Source organism: Ranitomeya imitator, chromosome 1 (assembly GCF_032444005.1).
Source record: "Ranitomeya imitator isolate aRanImi1 chromosome 1, aRanImi1.pri, whole genome shotgun sequence".
Lineage (NCBI taxonomy): Eukaryota > Metazoa > Chordata > Amphibia > Anura > Dendrobatidae > Ranitomeya > Ranitomeya imitator.
Window position 1 is genome coordinate 253,029,738 of NC_091282.1, and position 25,132 is coordinate 253,054,869.

General features: G+C 44.0%; 1 protein-coding gene across 1 annotated transcript in view; it reads left to right on the plus strand.

Moving 5' to 3' along the window:
- The window catches only part of KNTC1 (kinetochore associated 1), a 356,896-nt gene that overhangs the window by 272,551 nt on the left and 59,213 nt on the right, over positions 1 to 25,132 (plus strand). The window contains exons 48-56 of the mRNA XM_069755662.1: positions 5,170 to 5,386; positions 5,496 to 5,569; positions 8,826 to 9,036; positions 9,280 to 9,392; positions 9,475 to 9,524; positions 10,043 to 10,121; positions 20,367 to 20,485; positions 20,983 to 21,118; positions 23,967 to 24,062. Coding sequence (XP_069611763.1) covers positions 5,170 to 5,386; positions 5,496 to 5,569; positions 8,826 to 9,036; positions 9,280 to 9,392; positions 9,475 to 9,524; positions 10,043 to 10,121; positions 20,367 to 20,485; positions 20,983 to 21,118; positions 23,967 to 24,062 — 1,095 coding nt within the window. The remainder of the gene's footprint in view (positions 1 to 5,169; positions 5,387 to 5,495; positions 5,570 to 8,825; positions 9,037 to 9,279; positions 9,393 to 9,474; positions 9,525 to 10,042; positions 10,122 to 20,366; positions 20,486 to 20,982; positions 21,119 to 23,966; positions 24,063 to 25,132) is intronic.

Sequence of the window (25,132 nt, forward strand, 5' to 3'; positions counted from 1 at the left end):
GTCCGTAATTTCGTTTAAAAAGCCGCGCAGAATAGCTGCGGCAAAAAAGAAGGAGCATGTCACTTCTTTTTCCTGAACCGCAGCGGTTCTGCACCCATAGACCTCCATTGTGAGGTCAAAATCGCAGTAAAACCCGCAGATCAAAAATATATCTGCGGGTTTTACTGCGATTTGATGTGCAGAACCGCTGCAGCAGGAAGTGCGGGGGAGCGGGCGGAAGTGCGTGGGCGGAGTGTGGCTGCCCCCCCGTGCTCCGATCCCGCCCCCCGTGCTCCGATGCACCCCCCCCCCCGTGCTCCGATGCCCCCCCCCCCAGTGCTCCGATGCCCCCCCGTGCCCTAATCTCCCCCCCTTATACTTACCCGGTGTCCGTCCGGCCGTCTTCTCCCTGGGCGCCGCCATCTTGCAAAATGGCGGGCGCATGCGCAGTGCGCCCGCCGAATCTGCCGGCCGGCAGATTCGCTCCAAAGTGCATTTTGATCACTGAGATATAACCTATCTCAGTGATCAAAATAAAAAAATAGTAAATGACACCCCCCCCACTTTGTCACCCCCATTGGTAGGGACAATAAAAAAATTAAGAATTTTTTTTTTTTTTTTTTTCACTAAGGTTAGGGTAGGGGTAGGGGTAGGGTTAGGGGTAGGGTTAGGGTATTTTCAGCCATTTTAGCCCTAAAAAGCTTCCTAGGAAACACACAGTCTCTGCATAGAAAACTGCATAAAAAAAGGATAAAAAAACGCATCAAAAAAGGACAAAAAAAGGACCTGCGTTTTCTGCCAAGAGCTGCAGTTTTTTAAAAAAAACTGTCCTGAAAAAAAAAGGATGGAAATCCTGAACGTGTGAACATACCCTAACCTTCTTAACATCTCAACAAAATAAAAGAGCAAAAAAATTTAAAGTTTGAGAATTGCAAATTTTTCAAAGATTTCCTAAAGTTTTCAATATTTTCCTAAATTGGTGCAAGTTTTAACGATCTACAATTACCACTATCATGAAGTACAATGTGCCACAGAAAAAAGTCTCATGATCATTGAGATGGACCAAGCATTCCAGTGCCAGAGTTATTACCACATAGAGTGAAATATGGTAGATTTTAAAAATTGTGCTTTGTCAGGAAAGTGAAAACCGGCTTAGCTGTAAGAGGTTAAAGGCGTTGTCCCACGAACAAAGTACAGTTAACCCCTTCCCAGCGCAGCCAATTTCCCCGAGTAAAGACTTTATTTTTTTGTCGACATTGACATACGAGGGCGTGGTTTTTGCTGGACAAGTTCTACTTTGAATAACACTGTTAAATTTTACCACGTATTGTACTGGAAAATGGGAAAAAATTCAAGGGGGGCATGTCATTCCACACACATATCAGTATGCCTGTGACGTGATGGCGGGACACTGATGGGTTGCTATGATAGCCAGCGTTCTGCTGGCTCCCTTGTAAGTCATTACTATACTCCTGTAGCTGGCTTTCATAGGAGATTGTGATTTTGACTATACATAGCAGTGCTGAATGCACAGCTTTGTATAGCACAAGCGTTTGGATGATCGCAGGTTCAAGTCCCCTAAGGGGACTAAGAAATACAGTGAAAAGTGGATAAAAAGTTTTTAAAAATATGAAGAAAATAAAAGTTAAAATCACCCACATATGAAAGAAAACACATATTTGGTATTCGTAAAAGTCCGTTCTACCAAAAAATAAAATAAATTAATTCAATTGTTAAATGGCATAACGAGAGAAAAAAAAATAAAATCCACAGAATTACGTTTTTTTTGGTCATTGCAACATCGTATCTACACCAAGCTGGTGTAAGTAGAAGCGTTGGCTTAGGCATACCTCACAACTTTTGAGGAAGGGAAAGAGGGACAAAGTTAGTGGCGGGCGCTGGGCAAATTTTAAGCCACACTTCTGACCACACCCATTTCACAACTAGTCATGCCCCAACCACACCCATTTAGCACTTCTGATTTCAATGTTTCGTAAACAATAATTATAAACAAAAAAATATGGCCACACAGTGCTCCATACTGTATAATGGCCCCACATGATGCTCCATACTGTATAATGGCCCCACATGATGCTCCATACTGTATAATAGCCCCAAATGATGCTGCTTACAGTGTACTGGCCCCACGTGATGCTCCATACTGTATAACGGCCACACATGATGCTCCATACTGTATAATGGCCCCAAATGATGCTGCATACAGTGTACTGTCCCCACGTGATGCTCCATACTGTATAATGGCCCCAAATGATGCTGCGTACAGTGTTCTGGCCCCACGTGATGCTCCATACTGTATAATGGCCACACATGATGCTCCATACTCTATAATGGCCACATTATGCTCCATACTGTAGAATAGCCCCACATGATGCTTCGTACTGTATAATGGCCACACATGATGCTGCGTACTGTATAATGGCCACACATGATGCTCCATACTGTATAATAGCCCCAAATGATGCTGCTTACAGTGTACTGGCCCCACGTGATGCTCCATACTGTATAACGGCCACACATGATGCTCCATACTGTATAATGGCCCCAAATGATGCTGCATACAGTGTACTGTCCCCACGTGATGCTCCATACTGTATAATGGCCCCAAATGATGCTGCGTACAGTGTTCTGGCCCCACGTGATGCTCCATACTGTATAATAGCCCCACATGATGCTTCGTACTGTATAATGGCCACACATGATGCTGCGTACTGTATAATGGCCACACATGATGCTCCATAATGTATAATGGCCACACATGATGTTCCTTACTGTATAATGAATGGCTCCACATAATGCTCCATACTGTATAATGGCCACACAGTGCCCCATACTGTATAATGGCCACACAGTGCCCCATACTGTATAATGGCCACAAATAATGCTCCATACTGTATAATGGCCCCACATGATGCTGCGTACAGTATACTTGCCCCACACAATGCTGGGTACTGTATAATGGCCACACATGGTTACCCCCACCCCCATAATTGCCTTCTCCATCACTACACACACCTTTCACCGCGCACCCTCGCAGCAGCCGGCAGCTTCCACTCCCATGGCGCTGAATGGTGTCATCCAGCTGCGCCGCTGACTGCTCACGTTGCTGCAGCTGTGATTTGCCACTGATAAAGACCTCTCCGTGTCTCCTGTGCCAGTCAGTTACAGAGCGAGGAGCAATATCTGCTCCGATCCGACACAGCCAGCGTCCGCTCCGTACACCTCGTACACATGCGACTCCGCTCCATACACCTCGTACACACACGACTCCGCTCTATACACCTTGCACATGCGGCTCCGCTCCGTACACCTCGTACACACACGGCTCAGCTCGGTACACCTCATACACACATGGCTCCTCCCCATACACCTCATACACACACGGCACTACTCCGTATACCTCGTACACACACGGCACTGCTCCGTTCACCTCGTACATACACGGCTCTGCTCCGTACACCTTGTACACATACGGCTCCGTTCGAAACACCTCGTACACACGGCTCCGCTCGGAACACCTTGTACACACACGGCTCCTCCCCATACACCTCGTACACACACGGCTCTTCCTCATACACCTCGTACACACACGGCTCTTCCTCATACACCTCGTACACACACGGCTCTTCCTCATACACCTCGTACACACACGCCTCCACTCCGTACACCTTGTACACACACGCCTCCGCTCCGTACACCTCGTACACACACGCCTCCGCTCGGTACACATCATACACACACGGCACCACTCCGTACACCTCGTACACACACGGCTCCTCCCCATACACCTCGTACACACACGGCTCCTCCTCATACACCTCATACACACACGGCACTACTCCGTATACCTCGTACACACACGGCACTGCTCCGTTCACCTCGTACATACACGGCTCCGCTCCGTACACCTTGTACACATACGGCTCCGTTCGAAACACCTCGTACACACACGGCTCCGCTCTATACACATTGCACACGCTGCTCTGCTCCGTATACCTCGTACACACACGGCTCTGCTCCGTACACCTCGTACACACGTGGCTCCGCTCCGTACACCTCGTACACACACTACTTTGCTCCATACACCTTTCACACTCTGCTCCATACACCTTTCACACTCTGCTCCGATCCGCACACCTCTTACACACATGACTCCGCTCCGTACACATCTTACACCCACGACTCTGCTCCATACACCTATCACACGCTGCTCCGCTCCGTACACCTGGTACACACGCGGCTGTGCTCCGTACACCTCTTACACACACGACTCCACTCCATACACCTTTCACACGCTGCTCCGATCCATACACCTCGTACACACACGGCTCGGCTACATCCACACTGTAAACACCTCCTGACCTCACACTTACGCTTACCCTCCTCCAGCGCCATGACAACCAGCAGAGTCCTGTACACGGAGGTCCTCCCGATCATGTGACCCCTGACTCCTCCCATCCTGTAACCTCATCACAGGTCCTGTGCGCACAGAGCAGCCAATATGTGGTGTGCTGCTCTGCGGGTGCAGGGACTCAGGGAGCTGACCGGGTGATATTACACACCTCCCAACCAGTGCGGGACAACTAATGTCCCGCGCGGGATCGCGGGGCTGACTGTCAAAATCAGGACGGTTGGGAGGTATGGCTTAGGGCGCTAAGTCCTAACACAGCCCTGTATCCTGAAAATTGAAAGCGTTTCCTGTGTCAGGAAATGGTGACAAAAGGAACAATTTCTAAAAAAAATTTCTCCACTCAAATATATATATATATATATATATATATATATATATATATATATATATATATATAAAAAATTATACATGATTGGTATCCGCGTAATCGTACTGACCTGGAGAATCCTATTGCCAGGCCGGTTTTACTGTATAATACACATGGTAAATAAACAATTGTATAATTGCACAATTTTTGCAATTTCAAAAAGCTTTGAATTTTGTCCTCACTTTCCAGTATATTGCATAATAAAATTACCGTAATGGTGTCATTCAAAGTACGGTACATCTCGTCCTGCAAAAAACAAGCCCTCATATGGTTATGTGGATGGAAAAATAAAACTGTTATGGCTCTTAGAAGAAAGGAAAGAAAAAATGGAAAATAGACCTGACAGGAAGGGGTTAAATTGTAAATCTGAAAACATTTTCATATTAAATTTTAGGTTTCACTGGACACTCTGTACATGACCGCTGTGAAGCATGTTTTTGAGAAAAGTTTAAGACCCAAAGCTTTAAAACTGAAGAATAATGAATGCTCTTCTCTTATCAACAAAGAAACTGCTAAGACTGTGGAGACAATCCAGTCATACCTTAAGTCTATCAGCAACCCAGAGTGGGCCGCAGCTATTGGGCATAGGATTGCACAAGAACTACCAACCGGCAAGTAGAGCTTTTGCTTTTATGGTATTCATTGTATCAATATCGTTTTTGTTCTTTTGTTTGTTGGTTTTTTATTTTGGGTAAATTACTAATCTTGGATTTATTCTAGGACCCGATAAAGTTCATGCACTAAAATTCTGTCTCCATTTGGCTGAAAAGTGGAAAAATAACACATCCCCTAAGGTAAGACCTGAATGATGTAAATAGTAAAGCAATATTATTGCAGAGTATGTCTTATCATTAAAAAAACATAACTTCAGCAAACAATTTAAAAAAAAGAATTGGTTTATAAAGCATTTAAAGGGAACTTGACAGTAGATTCATGCTGCCTGAACCATGGACATTATGAAATCGGATACAAGCTGAGTACTCTATAACTTTGATGTCTGGGGACTGTGCTACTGTGATGACTAGTTTCAGGCAGGTCCCCAATGGGTTCTCTAGATTGATAAGTCTCACCATATAAACACACCCTTGTCAGTGATGGTGAGCCTGGTGGGGTACCTACCTCGGACTAGTCATTTGAAATGTCCAATACATTTACTTAGAATCGCTGCACCGTTTCGGAGTCAGACATGCACAACTGCAATAAAGTAGCCAGTGCCAGATTAATGCTGCCTTTCGTTTGGACGAAACAAATGTATCATGTTCACTTTCTCATGGGGCTACAAACTGACCAGCAGATAGTTGCTAACTTTGTTACTGCTTCATTTGACCTCACGTCAGCATAGCAGCTCCTTCCACTTCCAGTGTCTTTCGACGGGGCGTGACTACCAACATCATGCTGGTTGATAGCTGACTCCCCTCAGTTATGCAGTGGGCTGAGTGTCAGTCAGTGTGACATCCTCACTAACACCCTGTCAACAGAGCAGAGCGAAAGAGTAGCAGCTGCTCTACCGCTGGAGAATCACTGGAATAAGTGGTCCATGACTGCTCTGAGCTGGAAGAAATGGGTGCCAGGCAGATAAGTTGGGCAGCACATTGGCTCAGTGGTTAGCACTGTGGTCAGCACTGTGGTCTTGCAGTGCTGGGGTCAATTCCTACCAAGGACAACATATTCAATGAATTTGTATGTTTTCCCCTTATTTACATGGTGTCATGGCGGTAACTGGCATGATTCCTCAGCACTGCCTTACTTATCGAGGTTACCACGCTGCTTCTCTTTTTCCTCTTTCGTCAGCACTGCTACATCTGCATGCTGTTTCCTCACAGCTATAGTAGGGCACAGCCAGAGCCTGCTAGAATTTAACCCTGCTGTGTTCTACAGGGTTTGGATTCCCCAGCCAATCACCAACCAGCAGGTGCTATATCACGCAGATCCTCCAACCACTCCTCGCCTGATCTAAGGTTCTAGTTCAGTCTCTGTCTAGATTTCTGTAAGGTGCACTTTTGTATTGTCTCTCCTGTTTTCTCACCTGCCTTGTCTGCCTGTTTATCCTCACGTCGGCTACGTAAATAAATCATGGATTGTCTGACCACGTCTTTGCCTCTGTCCACCTGTACCTCGTTCCCATGTCTTTGACCCTCTGATCAGCTGCTGGAGACTCGGGGACTGCCCTGGGGTGGTACCTGGTGGCTACCGGTGGCAAAGCCTATCCTCACCATCAGAGGCTGCAGTGAACACCCAGGCAGTCTCTTAGTTACCCCCCTCCAGGGTAAGCCCATTCCATGGCACATTGGGTCCACACTCAGTTACGCGTGGGTTTCCTCTGTCCGGTTTCCTCCCACACTCTAAAGGCATACTGAAAGGGAATCTAGAATATGATCCCCAATGGGAACAGTGCCAATAATGTCTGTAAAGCGCTGTGGAATTAAAGAAGCACTCCTATCGAAGTCTTTATCCTTATAATATATTGCAATCACATTATATAGCACTGTGTACTTACAATTTTCCATTAGGTCTATGACATTATGTGATTAAAAACTGAAAAGCTGAATCTTTCTAAGCTCTCAGTAGAAACAGGAGGTCAAGCTCCTCAGCTGCATGTCTCATGGGTCACTGCAAAAGTCCCATGCAGGGTTGAGGAGCAGATCAGCTGGGTCACGAGTTCAAGAGGGGAAAGATTTGGGCAGGGAAAAGAGACTTCTTGTTTCTACTTAGAGCAGAGAAAGGAGAAAAATTACCGTAGCTAGTAGAAAGCCAAAAAGAGCAATTGTAAGTACACAATGCTATATAATGTGATTGTAAAATTTCTAATACTAATTTGAATACTTATCACAATTGCAGCTCATTTAGATGTATCCTTCCCAAACTGTTCTTTACAAAACTAAACTACTTAGATAAGTGCCAACTCTTGTTCACCTTCTATATACATAATTGTCTAAGGGGTACTTCCGTCTGTCTGTCTGTCCTTCTGTCACGGATATTCATTGGTCCTGGCCTCTGTCTATCATGGGAATCCAAGTCGCTGATTGGTCGCCGCAAAACAGCCACGACCAATCAGCGACAGGCACAGTCCGGAAGAAAATGGCCGCTCCATACTTCCCGCAGTCAGTGGCCGGCGCCCGCTCCCCGCAGTCACTGTCCCCGGCGCTCCGCTCCCCGTAGTCTGTGTCCCCGGCGCTCCGCTCCCCGCACTGTGTCCCCGGTGCTCCGCTCCCCGCACTGTGTCCCCGGCGCTCCGCTCCCCGCACGCTCCATACTCCCCACCGGTCACCGCTAACACAGGGTTAATGCCGGCGGTAACACATTCCGTTACCGCCGCTATTAACCCTGTGTCCCCAACCTTTTACTATTGATGCTGCGGCATCAATAGTAAAAATAGGTCATGTTAAAAATAATTTAAAAAAAAACAAAAAACCTGCTATACTCACCCTCCGCCGCCTTTCTCGCTCCTCTCCACGCTCCCGGGACCGCTCCATTGCAAGCGGCAGGTTCCGCTCCCGTCCCAGGGCTGGTGTGAGACAAGGACCTGCCGTGACGTCACGGTCGGTCATGTGACCGCGACGTCATCATAGGTCCTGCTCACACCAGCCCTGGGACGGGACCGCAAGCTGCCGCTTGCAATGGAGCTGTCCCGGGAGCGTGGAGAGGAGTGGGAAAGGCGGCGGAAGAGTAAGTATAGCAGGACTTCAACGGGCTATAGGTGAGTATGTGGCTGGGCAATACGTGGCTGGGTAATATACTACGTGGCTGGGCAATATACTACGTCACTGGGCAATATACTACGTGGCTGGGCAATATACTACGTGGCTGGGCAATATACTACGTGGCTGGGCAATATACTACGTGACTGGGCAATACACTACGTGGCTCTGTGCTGGGCAATATACTACGTGGCTGGGCAATATACTACGTGGCTGGGCAATATACTACGTGGACATGCATATTCTAGAATACCCGATGCGTTAGAATCGGGCCACCATCTAGTATTGTATATTTAAGGTACATAACCATTACAGTGCACTCTTACATATTGTTGCCTTATTATCATTAAAGGAAGAATCTCATGTAAGAGCGGAGACACTAATAAAGAAGCTAAGCGTGCAGTACCAACGATCGGCCACAGAAAATGTACTAATATCGCACAAAATAAACACTCCAGATTTCTTAAAACATATTGGTAAACCAGCAACCCTGATTGTTTCACTGTTTGAGCACAGTAGTGTGGAGGAAAGAATACGCAACCCAACGGGCAGAGATTATCCAGGTTTGTGCAAATCCAAAATTTATTTTTGTGCTTCTTCTTATTTCTCATTTAATATACTTACTGTGATTTCTTTATAAGTTTAACTTTTTTTTTTTCAATAATCTGCACTAAATGGAACAATGTTATGTTGCAGAATAACTGTCTTAATGTTTGATTAGGTTACAAATAAGACCTCTGATTGTATAACATGCCTACTGAAGCTCTTTCAAACCTTCAGTTTTTTTATTTTATTTTGTTTTCTAGATATCCACACCATGGCTAAGCAAATAGCTGAAGTCAACAACTTGAGTGTTAATAAAATTCGTGATGTGCTTCTCGATAAATGGCTATGCCCGAATACACTACCACAAGCATCTGTGAGTGTAGTCTTTCCTTTATTTAATTGGCAAACATAAAAAGAAAAAAAAATGTTTCTCTTTATTTGCTTTTGTTTTACAGAACGACAAAGATTTATTAGGTGACATTCGGGGAGATGAGGGTCTCAGCAGGTATGTAGTTAACTGGAAGGATGATCCCCCCACCCTTCACAGTGACTTTTACAGAGAGTCATTAGATAATTATAGAATAATTAATAATACAAAGGAAAAGATATAATCAGAGTCTGTTCATTGTGGCTAATGTACCTATGGATTTGCTGAAACAAGAAGTTAGAGTCTAAAATAGCCCCAGTAGCCATTGTAAAAATTAAAAGATTTTTAATACATATTGTGGTATGGAAAGAGAAGACATTGGCAAAAATATTTAAAAAAACAATTTAACACACAAACCTAATTTACACCTTAAGTTAATTTCTGATTGTAGCATCTCTTTAAACTAGTCATGCTTGCTAGCTATCTGATAGCGAAATGCTGGTTTGGCTGATTTTTCCACTTGTCCAAAAATATGATTGCATGTAATTTTTGACTCCTGTGGCAACATCATGTTAATATCAATCCATGGATGCATGTTGCATTGTTGATTACTGATGCTTATAGTATTATTGTTCTCTGTTTCTCCTATTTTGCAGAATTATATACCTTCTTCAGCCGTACCCTCTAGATTTCAGTTCAAGAATACTGTATGCAGTAGCCACCTCCACCACATCTGTAAGCATTACAGTTTTACATCATCTTATTATGTAGGACATTTAAGTTTCAATTGTTCACATGTTTCAATGCATACAATATGCATTCTATGCATATTCTTTATGCATAGAAGTTTTATACAAAGGGAAATAATTTTTCCTAGAAAGAAATATTAATTGTCTTCTTACTGTCACTGTAGATAATTCCCAATACACTTTTTTCCATTACCGACAATGTTTCTTAGCATAGTCACGGTTTCTGAAAAGTTGTTGTGTAATAAAACATAGAATAACGTGCGTGTGTGTGTGTGTGTGTGAACAAAAATATAAATGCAACACTTTTGTGTCTGCTCCCATTTTTCATGAGCTGAACTCAAAGATCTAAGACTTTTTCTAGGTACACAAAAGACCCTTTTCTCTCAAATATTGTTCACAAATTTGTCTAAATCTGTGTTAGTGGGCATTTGTCCCGGAGAAAGGTAATCCTTCCACCTCACAGGTGAGGCATATCAAGATGCTGGTTAGCTTGCTGACTGCAGGAATGTCCACTAGAGCTGTTGCCCATGAATTGAACATTCTTACCTCTTTGAAACTCATCAAAGAGAATGAAGACTTCCTAGACAGAATAGAAGCATCTCTACTGGTCACAGAAGGTGAAAAAAGTGTCAGAGAACCTCCAAAAGCAGATGAGTGGAAGCATGTGACCAAAAGAAGCAAGAAGACCATGGAGAAATCACCAACCACACAACTGAAGAACCGATATCAAATCTTTGCAGAGGATGAAGATGGCACACCTAAGGATGAAGCAGTACCAGCAAGCAATAAAGAAAAGGGCACACAGCAACAAGTGACAGCAAAAAGTACAGCCAAGAAGCAACGAAGAGTGGTGGTGGTGGGAGACTCACTACTGAGAGGCACAGAAGCAGCCATCTGCAGACCGGACATAACCGCAAGAGAAGTATGCTGCCTTCCAGGTGCGATGATCAAAGATGTGACCCATAGGATACCAAAGCTCTTCAGCTCCAAGGACGTCCACCCATTTCTTCTGATACATGTTGGCACCAATGACACGGCAAGGAAGGACCTACCGACAATCTGCAAGGACTTTGAAGAGTTGGGGAAGAAAGTAAAGGAACTGGATGCACAGGTAGTTTTTTCTTCTATCCTTCCAGTAGACGGGCATGGCACCAGGAGATGGAACAGGATCCTTGATGCGAACAACTGGCTAAGACGATGGTGCAGACAACAAGGATTTGGATTCCTGGACCACGGTGTGAATTACTTGTACGATGGACTCCTCGCCAGAGACGGACTACACCTCAACAAACCTGGGAAACACACATTCGCCAGAAGACTCGCTACACTCATCAGGAGGGCGTTAAACTAGAAGAAGAGGGGACGGGAAGAAAAACATTAGACTCGAACAAAGAAGACCCAGGAAAACATACTCCGAAGGGAGGTAAGAACATTTCTAAAACAATCCACAGCGAGGAGATTGGAACAAAACAAAATCCTCTAAACTGCATGCTCGCAAACGCCAGAAGCCTGACAAACAAGATGGAAGAACTAGAAGCAGAAATATCTACAGGTAACTTTGACATAGTGGGAATAACCGAGACATGGTTAGATGAAAGCTATGACTGGGCAGTTAACTTACAGGGTTACAGTCTGTTTAGAAAGGATCGTAAAAATCGGAGAGGCGGAGGGGTTTGTCTCTATGTAAAGTCTTGTCTAAAGTCCACTTTAAGGGAGGATATTAGCGAAGGGAATGAGGATGTCGAGTCCATATGGGTCGAAATTCATGGAGGGAAAAATGGTAACAAAATTCTCATTGGGGTCTGTTACAAACCCCCAAATATAACAGAAATCATGGAAAGTCTACTTCTAAAGCAGATAGATGAAGCTGCAACCCATAATGAGGTCCTGGTTATGGGGGACTTTAACTACTCGGATATTAACTGGGAAACATAAACCTGTGAAACCCATAAAGGCAACAGGTTTCTGCTAATAACCAAGAAAAATTATCTTTCACAATTGGTGCAGAATCCAACCAGAGGAGCAGCATTTTTAGACCTAATACTATCTAATAGACCTGACAGAATAACAAATCTGCAGGTGGTCGGGCATCTAGGAAATAGCGACCACAATATTGTACAGTTTCACCTGTCTTTCACTAGGGGGACTTGTCAGGGAGTCACAAAAACATTGAACTTTAGGAAGCAAAGTTTGACCAGCTTAGAGATGCCCTTAATCTGGTAGACTGGGACAATATCCTCAGAAATAAGAATACAGATAATAAATGGAAAATGTTTAAGAACATCCTAAATAGGCACTGTAAGCGGTTTATACCTTGTGGGAATAAAAGGACTAGAAATAGGAAAAACCCAATGTGGCTAAACAAAGAAATAAGACAGGCAATTAACAGTAAAAAGAAAGCATTTGCACTACTAAAGCAGGATGGCACCATTGAAGCTCTAAAAAACTATAGGGAGAAAAATACTTTATCTAAAAAACTAATTAAAGCTGCCAAAAAGGAAACAGAGAAGCACATTGCTAAGGAGAGTAAAACTAATCCCAAACTGTTCTTCAACTATATCAATAGTAAAAGAATAAAAACTGAAAATGTAGGCCCCTTAAAAAATAGTGAGGAACGAATGGTTGTAGATGACGAGGAAAAAGCTAACATATTAAACACCTTCTCCACGGTATTCACGGTGGAAAATGAAATGCTAGGTGAAATCCCAAGAAACAATGAAAACCCTATATTAAGGATCACCAATCTAACCCAAGAAGAGGTGCGAAACCGGCTAAATAAGATTAAAATAGATAAATCTCCGGGTCCGGATGGCATACACCCACGAGTACTAAGAGAACTAAGTAATGTAATAGATAAACCATTATTTATTCAGTCGCCATGACAGCACAACGAGAGAGGGGATCCGCCCTTCAGGGACAGGAAACCTACAGACATAAAAAGGGCGGCACCTCTCTCCCACGTCAGTTTGGTTTCCTGTCCCTGACAGCGGAACCTCTTGCAGACAGGCCCTGACAAGAGGGTCGAAGTAAGAAGACTCCCCACTCCTGGCGGCCCGGTACAGGTAGCGGGGGTCCCCTACCTCGGCCCGTCCAGGGGGCAGGAAGCACCACACGGCAGGGGCACTGCGCGGTGTAGGTGACAGCAGGAGGAAGCAGCCTCTGATAGGCTAGCTTCTCAGGCAACCGCACATACCTATGGAGGTGCTTGGCTACTCAGGGTCCCGGGAGTCATGGCTGGTCCGGGCGGGGACGCGGCATTGGTCCGGGGGGATTGCTGGCGTCCTGGTCCGCGTGTCGGCTTGGCGCCGCCGCTGCGTCCTGAAGGGGGCGTGTCCGGATGACGCGGCGGGCGGCGCGGCCGGATGACGCGGCTGGGCATGCGCAGTAGCGTCATCTCCGGCTAATGGCGGCGCCCAGCTGCGGGATCAGTCTGGGCTTCAGGGAGGGGTAGCGCAGCACAGCGGCAGACGGTTTAATGGCCACCTGGGATTCCCTGCTGGCCCCCATCCGGGGGCGGTACCTTGGGGGTATTTAATGCGGCAAGCTGGGATAATCAGAGTTCCTCACCCATTCCATAATGGAGTCGCCAGAAGGAACTACCAGCCAGCAGCAGCAGGAGCCGCAGCAGCTGTCAGATAAGCCTCGTAGAAGCTCCCAGCGTCGGTCTAGTGGCAGTAGCCGCGCTGGTGGAGCTAAGGAGGCACGGATCTCTATACCAAAATCCTCAGCCCGTAAAGATTTGCCGGCTTCGAAGGATCCCCCATCTATGGTACCACTCATTACTGGACGGGGTAAGTGAGCTTCGTGAAAGTCCACTTAGTGATGGTTGTGTTCCCCTTGTCTTTTTTCCTCTATCAGGGGAGGAAAAGTTTGTCCAAAGCCAAACATAGGCAGTGTGCCGAATGTGCAGAGCCGCTTCCAGATGGACATTTGAGGAAGTTATGTAAAATATGTATTCAACGTTTTCTGGAGGAGGAGGCGCCTGATCTAACCTCTACAATAAGAGAGATGGTGAGACAGGAAATTAAAGGTGCCGAGAGATCCAAATCTCGGGGGGCAGAAGCTAAAAGGTCATCCCCTTTATCTGAGGTAGATTCGGATTCGGGTGAGCTGAGCTCAGGGTCTCTTCCGTCCACTTCCTCCTCTGAGGATCAGGAGTCTGCTCGAGCCTGTTTGTCCCTAGAAAGGGTTAACCATCTGGTCAAAGCAGTTAACAGCACAATGGGGATAGAAGATACCCAATCGGAATGTTCCATTCAGGGAAGTATCAACACCAAAGCCGACTATCTAAGCCGCAACATGCTCAGACAGGGGGAGTGGTCGTTAAATCCAGCCATTTTCAGTCAGATCATCCAGTTATGGGGTTGTCCGGAGATAGACCTTTTTGCCAACAGAGGGAACAAAAAATTACATCAATTCTGCTCCCTAAATCCAAAAGACAACCCATACGCTGTGGACGCTCTGCTGATATCTTGGCACTTCAGGCTCGCGTATGCTTTTCCCCCTCTAAATCTAATTCCCCTAGTCCTGAGGAAGATTCGGGAGGACAAGGCCCGGGTAATCTTGGTAGCTCCATTTTGGCCCAAGAGGGCTTGGTTTCCTTGGCTGAGAAAGATGTCTGTCTGCCAACCATGGATTCTTCCAGAGCTACCAGATCTGCTCTCCCAGGGACCAATCCTCCATCCTCAAGTAGCCAACTTACACCTAGCGGCATGGAACTTGAGAGGTCCTTACTGAGGGGGAAAGGATTCTCTCAGAATCTGGTTAATACTCTCCTTAAAAGTAGAAAACCATCTACAACGGGCATTTATGTGAGAGTATGGAGAAAATTTTTATCTTTTTCAGGGGCTCAAATTGACCAAGAACCATGTATTAACCAGGTTCTTGAATTTTTACAAAAAGGCCTGGAAATGGGCTTGGCCACAAGTACTCTTAGAGTTCAGGTGTCAGCGCTGGGAGCGTTATATAATCTTAATTTAGCCAGTAATCACTGGATTGCTAGATTCTTTAAAGCAGTCACCAGGTCTAGACCAATTATTAAACAAAGGTTAGTCCCATGGGACCTAAATTTGGTACTCTCAGCCCTGACGCAAGCCCCATTCGAGCCCATTGATACTATTCCTGTGAAGATCCTGTCAATCAAAACAGCCCTGTTAGTTGCTCTCACATCTGCTAGGAGGGTTAGTGATCTGCAGGCACTCTCCAGACATCCACCATACATGCAAGTTAGGGAGGATAGGGTCATATTAAAACCCGATCCCCTATATCTGCCTAAAGTTGCGTCTAAATTTCACAGGGTTCAGGAGGTAGTCCTTCCCTCCTTTTGCTCCAATCCTACTAACGATAAAGAACGTAAATTCCATTGCTTAGATGTGAGGAGATGCCTCCTTAGATATATTACAGTTTCAGATTCCTGGAAAAAAGATAACTCTTTATTTGTAGCCTATCAAGGGGTAAGGAAAGGTCTTAGAGTATCTAAAAACACTCTAGCCAGATGGATTAGGGAGGCAATCTCTCTCGCTTATACCGCAGGTGGCAACGAAGTTCCAGATGGTATAAAGGCACACTCCACGCGAGCCATGGCATCTTCCTGGGCGGAGAGGTCAGAAGTGTCAATCGAAGACATATGTAAGGCGGCCACATGGTCTTCCCCTTCTACCTTTCTTAGACATTACAGATTAGATCTGGGTAGTTCCTCAGACCTTACGTTTGGGAGAAGAGTGCTAGAAACTATTATCCCCCCCTAAATCTTTCGTCTCTGAAAGTCTCTCGTTGTGCTGTCATGGCGACTGAATAAATACGTACGCTACTCACCTGGTAGCAGTGTTTTTTCAGGAGCCATGACAGCACCCTTAGATTCCCTACCCTATATTTTTGGATGATGCAACACCCTGTTAATCTTGAGTTAAAGTTTATGTTCACTTGCATAATAAAAAGTATTCATGTATATACTGCATCTGTGTTATTAACCAAGGTGGTCCTCTCATGCTCTGGAAACAACTGACGTGGGAGAGAGGTGCCGCCCTTTTTATGTCTGTAGGTTTCCTGTCCCTGAAGGGCGGATCCCCTCTCTCGTTGTGCTGTCATGGCTCCTGAAAAAACACTGCTACCAGGTGAGTAGCGTACGTATTTCTTATTTTTAGGGACTCTATAGCGACGGGGTCTGTTCCGCAGGACTGGCGCATAGCAAATGTGGTGCCAATATTCAAAAAGGGCTCTAAAAGTGAACCTGGAAATTATAGGCCAGTAAGTCTAACCTCTGTTGTTGGTAAAATATTTGAAGGGTTTCTGAGGGATGTTATTCTGGATTATCTCAATGAGAATAACTGTTTAACTCCATATCAGCATGGGTTTATGAGAAATCGCTCCTGTCAAACCAATCTAATGAGTTTTTATGAAGAGGTAAGCTATAGGCTGGACCACGGTGAGTCATTGGACGTGGTATATCTCGATTTTTCCAAAGCGTTTGATACCGTGCCGCACAAGAGGTTAATACACAAAATGAGAATGCTTGGTCTGGGGGAAAATGTGTGTAAATGGGTTAGTAACTGGCTTAGTGATAGAAAGCAGAGGGTGGTTATAAATGGTATAGTCTCTAACTGGGTCGCTGTGACCAGTGGGGTGCCGCAGGGGTCGGTATTGGGACCTGTTCTCTTCAACATATTCATTAATGATCTGGTAGAAGGTTTACACAGTAAAATATCGATATTTGCAGATGATACAAAACTATGTAAAGGAGTTAATACAAGAGAAGATAGTATTCTGCTACAGATGGATCTGGATAAGTTGGAAACTTGGGCAGAAAGGTGGCAGATGAGGTTTAACAATGATAAATGTAAGGTTATACACATGGGAAGAAGGAATCAATATCACCATTACACACTGAATGGGAAACCACTGGGTAAATCTGACATGGAGAAGGACTTGGGGATCCTAGTTAATGATAAACTTACCTGGAGCAGCCAGTGCCAGGCAGCAGCTGCCAAGGCAAACAGGATCATGGGGTGCATTAAAAGAGGTCTGGATACACATGATGAGAGCATTATACTGCCTCTGTACAAATCCCTAGTTAGACCGCACATGGAGTACTGTGTCCAGTTTTGGGCACCGGTGCTCAGAAAGGATATAATGGAACTAGAGAGAGTACAGAGGAGGGCAACAAAATTAATAAAGGGGATGGGAGATCTACAATACCCAGATAGATTAGCGAAATTAGGATTATTTAGTCTAGAAAAAAGACGACTGAGGGGAGATCTAATAACCATGTATAAGTATATAAGGGGACAATACAAATATCTCGCTGAGGATCTGTTTATACCAAGGAAGGTGACGGGCACAAGGGGGCATTCTTTGCGTCTGGAGGAGAGAAGGTTTTTCCACCAACATAGAAGAGGATTCTTTACTGTTAGGGCAGTGAGAATCTGGAATTGCTTGCCTGAGGAGGTGGTGATGGCGAACTCAGTCGAGGGGTTCAAGAGAGGCCTGGATGTCTTCCTGGAGCAGAACAATATTGTATCATACAATTATTAGGTTCTGTAGAAGGACGTAGATCTGGGGATTTATTATGATGGAATATAGGCTGAACTGGATGGACAAGTGTCTTTTTTCGGCCTTACTAACTATGTTACTATGTTACCAAAATTCATCTCCAAAGGTGTTTCAGAGAATTTGGCAGTACAGTACATCCAACGGGCCTTACAACTGCAGATGAAGTGTAACCACACCAGCTTTAACATCCAGCATTTTCACCTCCAAGATTGTCTGAGACCATCCACCCGGACAGCTCCTGCGACAATCTCTGTGCATAACCAAAGAATTTTTGAAAAAACTGTCTCAGGGAAGCTCATCTGCGCGCCCGTCGTTGTAATCGGGGTCTCCACGTGACTGCAGTTTACCATCATAACTGAGATGAGTGCACAAATGCTCACATTCAGTGGCGTCTGGCATGTTGGAGAAGCATTTTCTTCGCAGATGAATCTCGTTTTGCACTGTACAGGGCAGATGGCAGAGAGCATGTATGGCGTTGTGTGGGTAAGCAGTTTGTTGATGTCAACATTGTGAATCGAGTAGCCGGGGGTGGCGGTGGAGTTATGGTATGGGCAGGCATACGTTATGGACAAAGAACACAGGTGCATTTTATTGATGCCATTTTGAATGAACAGAGATACTGTGACAAGGCCCATTGTTGCGCCATTCATCCACGACCATCACCTCATGTTGCAGCATGATAAATCACGGCCCCATGTTGGAAGGATCTGTACACAATTCCAGGAAGCTGAAAACATCCCAGTTCTTGCATGGCTCGCACACTCAGGACATGTCACCCAATGAGCATTTTTGGGATGCTCTGGATCGGCGTTTACGACAGTGTGTTCCAAGTTCCTGCCAATATCCAGCAACTTCGCAGAGCCACTGAAGAGGAGTGGGCCAACATTCCACATGCTGCAATAAACAACCTGATCAACTCTATGCTAAGCAGATACATTGCACTGAATGAGGCAAATTGTCATCACACCAGATACTGACTGGTTTTCTGACCCCCCCGGGCAACCCCAAAACTGTAAAATTGCACATTTTAGAGTGACCTTTTATTGTGACCTGCCTAAGGCACACCTGTGCAATAATCATACTGTGTGATCGGCATCTGGATATTTCACACCTGTGAGGTGGACGGATTATCTCGGCAAAGCGCAAGTGCTCACTAACACAGATTTATACAAATTTGTGAACAGTATTTGAGAGAAGAGGGCATTTTGTGTACATAGAAAAATCTTAGATCTTTGAGTTCAGCTCATGAAACATAAAAGCAAAAGTTGTTTTTTATTGTTAAGTGTACAGTATGTATGTGTGTATATATGTATGTAGTTTGTATCACTAATATTTGAGACCCACAAAATAAGGTGAACACATTATTTATGACACTCGGGGGACCTTTTTAAAATTAAAACCATGAATAAAAAAGTCACAATTGATTTTTTTATTGTTTTTCTTGATCCCCCACAAAGAGGCAATACAAGTTAATAAGTTACATGTACCACAAAAGAATACCACTGAAAAATACAACTCGTCAAAGGAATAAAATTGTGGCTCTTGAAATGAGACAATGGGAAAAAAAGCATTGTCGTAAAGGTCCAAAAAGTTTTGAAGTTGTTAAACGCAGAGCCAGATGGAGTTGCATGAATGCGACCATGTTGATGATGAATAGAGTGATGATGTGTGCAATCAGTATTTTGGTAAAGAAAATGGGTACATGATTTTTCCCATAATCAGCTGCATTACCTAGATCAGAGGTCCCCAACTCCAGTCCTCAAGGCCCACCAACATGTCATGTTTTCAGGATTTCCTTAGTCTTGCCCAGGTAATAATTGCATCACCTGTGCAATGCAAAGGAAATCCTGAAAACATGACCTGTTGGTGGGCCTTGAGGACTGGAGTTGGGGACCTCTGACCTAGATAATGCTACCTTTTGCCATGTAAGCACTTGACTGATGTCTCTGTCTTATGCAGGACACCCAAAAAATATATTTTTCCCCCCAGTTATTATGATCAATCATTTTCAATCTTTTCTACTGTTTGTTGACACTGGTGTTTTTTCATGGGGAGTGTTACTGAAGACAAGAGAATGACCTTGTTGATTTGGGTTATAGCAAAACCTGTTGTAACTGCTAATACACTCCACATGGACTGTGCTGGATGCTTTGCTTTTATATATTTTCTAAGCTTGGGATAGGTTGTTTTGCCCACATTTAGACATAGAATCAACAGAGCAATCCCATTATTGCCTGAGATGCAAACTTTCAATTTCACAATCAATTTAAATAACACAGCAGCTGGAATTAGCATAATCCATGCCACCCTATTGGCCCTACCCTAAAGTGGTTTGAAGCATAAAACCCCTTTAGAGTTAGAACACATTGAATATGTCCATACTTAAGCTGAATATACTGTCACCAGTGAATTGGGATGAGCCTAACAGATAGGTGCATCTTTTTTAATTACCAGATGGGTAAGTAATCTTTATAAAATTTCTTTATTTAAAATATTCGTCAAGTTAATGAAGAAATCGTGATCAGTAAATTAATTAATTATTTTATTAATTTTGGATACACAATAACATCACGTTATACTGTTACTGTTATAGTTGCATGTTGTTATGTGACAGATTGGAATACTCACTGTTGTTTTGCTTTTGTTTTTATAATGTGTTTTGTTTTGTTTGTTTTTTAAACAGCCATTTGGTGATAACAAATTGACATTTGCTCACAGAAGTCGAGCTCTAAAGTGTTTAATCCACTTGGCTGACACTGAGACTGTGGTGTCACTTGTGAAAAAACCCATTGACCAAGTAAAGTAAGTAACGTCGGCTGACCTCCGCCAATTTTAGGGAGACCAGCCAACCATGGAATGTGCATTTAACATTGGGATTTGTCGCAGGGAGGGGGGGGGGGAGGTGTTGTGGTGGGGGCAGGGAGGGGAATTATGCATGTAAATTTTCTAGAGGTTTGATCACTTGTCTACAAGAAATATAAGCCAATGGTAGAGAAGTCTAGCTGCTGGTTATTCTCTCTTCATTGAGAACACTTGCATGCTTGGGTTGTGTAGTTGGCTGAAATGGCTGTCAGAAATTGATTCTGAAGGTGTGTGGCCACCTTAGCAGTATCCTCGTCTTTTGATCAATAAACCTCTAAACATGTGAAATTGTGAAAATTATTTAGTTGCCAAAAAGATTCAATAACTGTGTCACTTATGAGTATTTCAAGCAAATGTCAAGGTAATTTTAGTGATTTTACACTTTTTTTTTGTATAAAGTGTGCAATAACTTTTTTTCTCCATGGTTTCTTGTCTAGGTATTACCTCAAGTGTTGTGCCTATCTATCAGAATTTGAAATATTAAACATTCCATACACTCTAGAGTCATTCCATAGCAGTCCCAAAGAGGGAATGATAAAAGGCCTATGGAAGAACCACAGCCATGAGGCCAGGGTGAGTGTGAAGAACAGTGAAGGGTTTTTGTTCAGAACAGTGGGAGATGATCACTGTTCGCTTTTAGGATAATAGAATACTCAGGCACAAGGGGACAGGGCTCACTTATGATGGAAAGTATTAATTGATTTTTCGTTATAATTAGTTGAATGCAAGATTGAGGCATGAAATCTGTGAGCTATTTCAGAACACAGTTATTGCTTTTATTTATTTTTACAAAACCACTTTTTGCCTTGAAACATAATACTGCATTGTATTCATCAGAGGTTACTTCAGTATTTAGTTAAGCAAATTGTGACTTTCATGATTAGAAATATTGGCATGTTGTCTACTTTATTAATAAATTGTATTGTTTTAGTGAAATTCTTAATAATAAAGTGAACACTTCTTTAAATATGTTCCTTTTAAAGGAAATTGACAAACCCTTTATTTTTTAATGAGGTAGTTCCCCTAGTAAAATACAAATAATGTATACTTTTCTCCAGTGCCTGCATCATTGCAGCGATGTCAGCAGCAGGTCTTTTTGAGTTTCATAGGACATTATGTCCAGTGGGCCCTGCAGCTAATCACTGTCCGCTTCTGGGCTGCTGTGCGCTCACTTCCTGCTGATGAACCTCGGACAAACATTAATAGAGAATGGGCAGCAGCCTAAAAGCGGCCACTGATTGGCGTCAGGGCTCATGTGGCATAACCATGTCATGCAAGCCCTGGCATCTCTTTAACGGCACCGTGGCAAGAGGTTAGTATCTATTGTTTTTATGTTACAAGAGGTATTACTATATTTAAAAAGAGGTTGTCTGAATCGTCTGCAACGGTCACAGGACCCAACGGGAATAGCAGCGTTCACATCGCTGCAGGAGGTGAATATAGACTTTATTTTTTGTGTGGCCCTAAAGTAATCAATCAGGGCTTGTCCAATGCTGATTAAACTCTTTAATTGTAAAGGAATTGCACCTGTGTTGGTATTTCTTCAAAAAAGAAAACTTTTGCAAATTGTGCGGTCTTTCTCAGTGTATGCCTTTGCAATAACAACAATGCATACAGGAAGGTTTTATGCCCAAAATGGCTTTTAATAAAATTAATACATAACAGCGTAAAGGAAATCTGTCAGCCAATTCTTGCTTTTTTAATTAAAGGCAGCATGGTCAGAGACCGGCTCCAGCTGTCTAAAGAATTATGTTTTACTGTGAAATGCACTGGTGTTACAGAGGGAAAACATAGTCGACAACGTAGCTGGGTACGAGGTGACTAGTCCAAGAGACAGGTCCCCACCGACTCCCTCCATCTGCAAGCAAGCATGGGACAGTACCTGTATAACATGACCAGTCTGCAACAATGTCTCCGTAAGGCTACTTTCACACTTGCGTCGTTTTAGATTCATCGCAATGCGTCGTTTTGGGGAAAAAACGCATCCTGCAAATGTGCCCGCAGGATGCGTTTTTTCCCCATAGACTTGTATTGCCAATGGATCACGACATATGGCCATACGTTGCGTCCGTCGTGCACTGGATGCGTCGTGTTTTGGAGGACCGTTGTCATGAAAAAACGTTCAAGGGAACGTTTTTTTGTACGTCGCATCCGCCATTTCCTACCGCGCATGCGCAGCTGGAACTACGCCCCCTCCTCCCCCGGGACTTTAGAATGGGCAGCAGATGCATTGAAAAACTGCATCCGCTGCCCACGTTGTGCCGAATTGTCACAATGTCCGTCGGTACGTCGTGCCGACGCTTAGCGACGGCCGGGAACCGACATAAGTGTGAAAGAAGCCTGAGGAACAAGCTGAGGCATTTGAAAAATCATTTGTTATATTCAGACAAAGGCCATTTACAGTTTGTTTAATCATGTCTAGTAGATTAAGGTTGGTTTCAGACTTGCGTTCCTGTGTGCTGCGGATGGCAGCGTACTTCCTCCTTGCTTCCTCCGTGAAGCTCCGCCTACTGCCGGCTGTAGTTTCCATGCGGGCGCAGCACACCTCAAATCGCCGCATGCGAACACATCCGCATACAATGCATGTCCCTGCGTACCCAATGAAAAAAATAGGTACGCAAGGAAATGCTGGATGCAGCTAGTAGTCCGCAGCGCACAGGAACACAAGTCTGAAACTAATATTAGTGGGATTGTGAGCTGACCACCAAGAATCCTGTCTACAGAAACAATCAGAAAATCAGAGAATAAGCTTAATTGTTACGCGCCAACTCACGATGTGAAAAAAGTGTGGTTTCATGTACTTTGTTGTACCAGGTAGATTATCTTCCTAATTTTAGTGAAGATCTACCTTTAGAACACACTTCATTTTTTTTCTTCTTGTCTCTGTATCCAAAAGTTTGAAAGAAAGTTATTACACGAGGACAATAATAAGCTTTGCTTTTTTTTGAGAAGGTAAATAAAATCTGTCTCATTTTAGCTGCCTGTTAAAATATCTGAATCGTTTCTTGATGTATATGTATAACTTGAGACCTGTTTTTCTGGTACAAAGATCTAAATCACCCGCCTGCAGTCACCCCTTGAAGTTTAGGAGCTTTATATATGCTGCTAAATTAGTAAAATGAGTGTATAAACCTTATGCAGGTATATGGTTAGCTCTGGCTTTGGGCACTTTTTTTTATTTTTAGCCAATTACCCAGTGGGAAAAAAACATGATTTCACCTCTATAACAAGAGCATTCACTTTCAAGCTTCATTCCTTAGATATTATTCCCACTTTATATGTACCCTCCATTCTAGGTCCTTATCCTGCTCCGGTTTCACCATATATTCTAAGCTGTTCTAGCCATTAAATATGATGTTACTATGGACTTTTACATATTAAAAATATGGTAATCGCTAATTATCTTATTTTACTCTTCTAGGCGGTGAGATTGGTAACAGAGCTTAGTTTAGAATACCAAGTTTATGACCCTCAACTCTGGAGTGGATTATTTCAAAAGCTGCTTGGATTTAACATGGTAAGCTGGTAAATGACAGGACCAAGGCCAAATGCAGACATCCGTGAAACCTGGTCTGTGTAGGTATATATGAAGCTGTGTAGTTCGGGTCAGGAGACCTGCAGTCAGTTCGGGCCTCACAGTACTTACCTGGACAAGATGGTAATAAATGGCAAGCTTTCGAGTCTTTTCACGGTCTCTTCATCAAGCCGAGTATAACACAAAATCTGAAAGAGTCGCATATTTATACACAACAGGAAACAGTAATGTGCAGTAAATAAGACAAGTCACATGAAGCAGAACTATCAGGCTATGTGCATACGTTGCCGATTTGTTCGCGGATCCACAGCGTTTTTGATGCTGCGGATCCGCAGAAGTTTTCCACGTGGTGTACAGTACCATGTAAACCTATGAAAACCAAATCCGCTGTGCACATGCTGCGGAAAAAAATGTGCGGAAACGTAGCGTTTTTTCGCAGAATGACAATTCTTTGTGCGGATCTGCAGCATTTCTGCACCCATTGACTTGCATTGAGTCGGGCACATCCGCAGCAAAACCGCAGATGTAATAAAGATCTGCGGATTAAACGCGGATCGGGAGGAGGGAAGTGTGTGGGCAGTGACTGTGTGTTTGTATGTGTGTCCGGGCGGGGTCTGTGGGGCTGTTCGGGGGTCTGTGGGCTGTCCGGGGCTGTGCGGCGCTATCCGGGCGGTGTGCGGAGGGGGGATATGTGCAGGCATCGTCCGATGGGACTATAAGTCCCATCCGGCTATGCCTGCTACAGTGACAGTGATTGACACATTAGCCAATGATGGGACAGTAGTAGTCCCATCATCCGGCTAATGTGTTGAATGTAAAAAAAAAACAAACAAACACATATACAGAACATACAGTGCATACAACATAAAGTGCATACATACAGTACGTACAACGTACATACAACATAGAGTACATACTCACCAATCACCTTGATTCCGAAGCCATCGATCACCTGTAAAAAATATTAAAATAATAAACAAACAATATACTCCCTGATCCGCAGAAATCCAATTAATACGAGTGTCCCACGACGATCTCCCATGGAGAGCTGC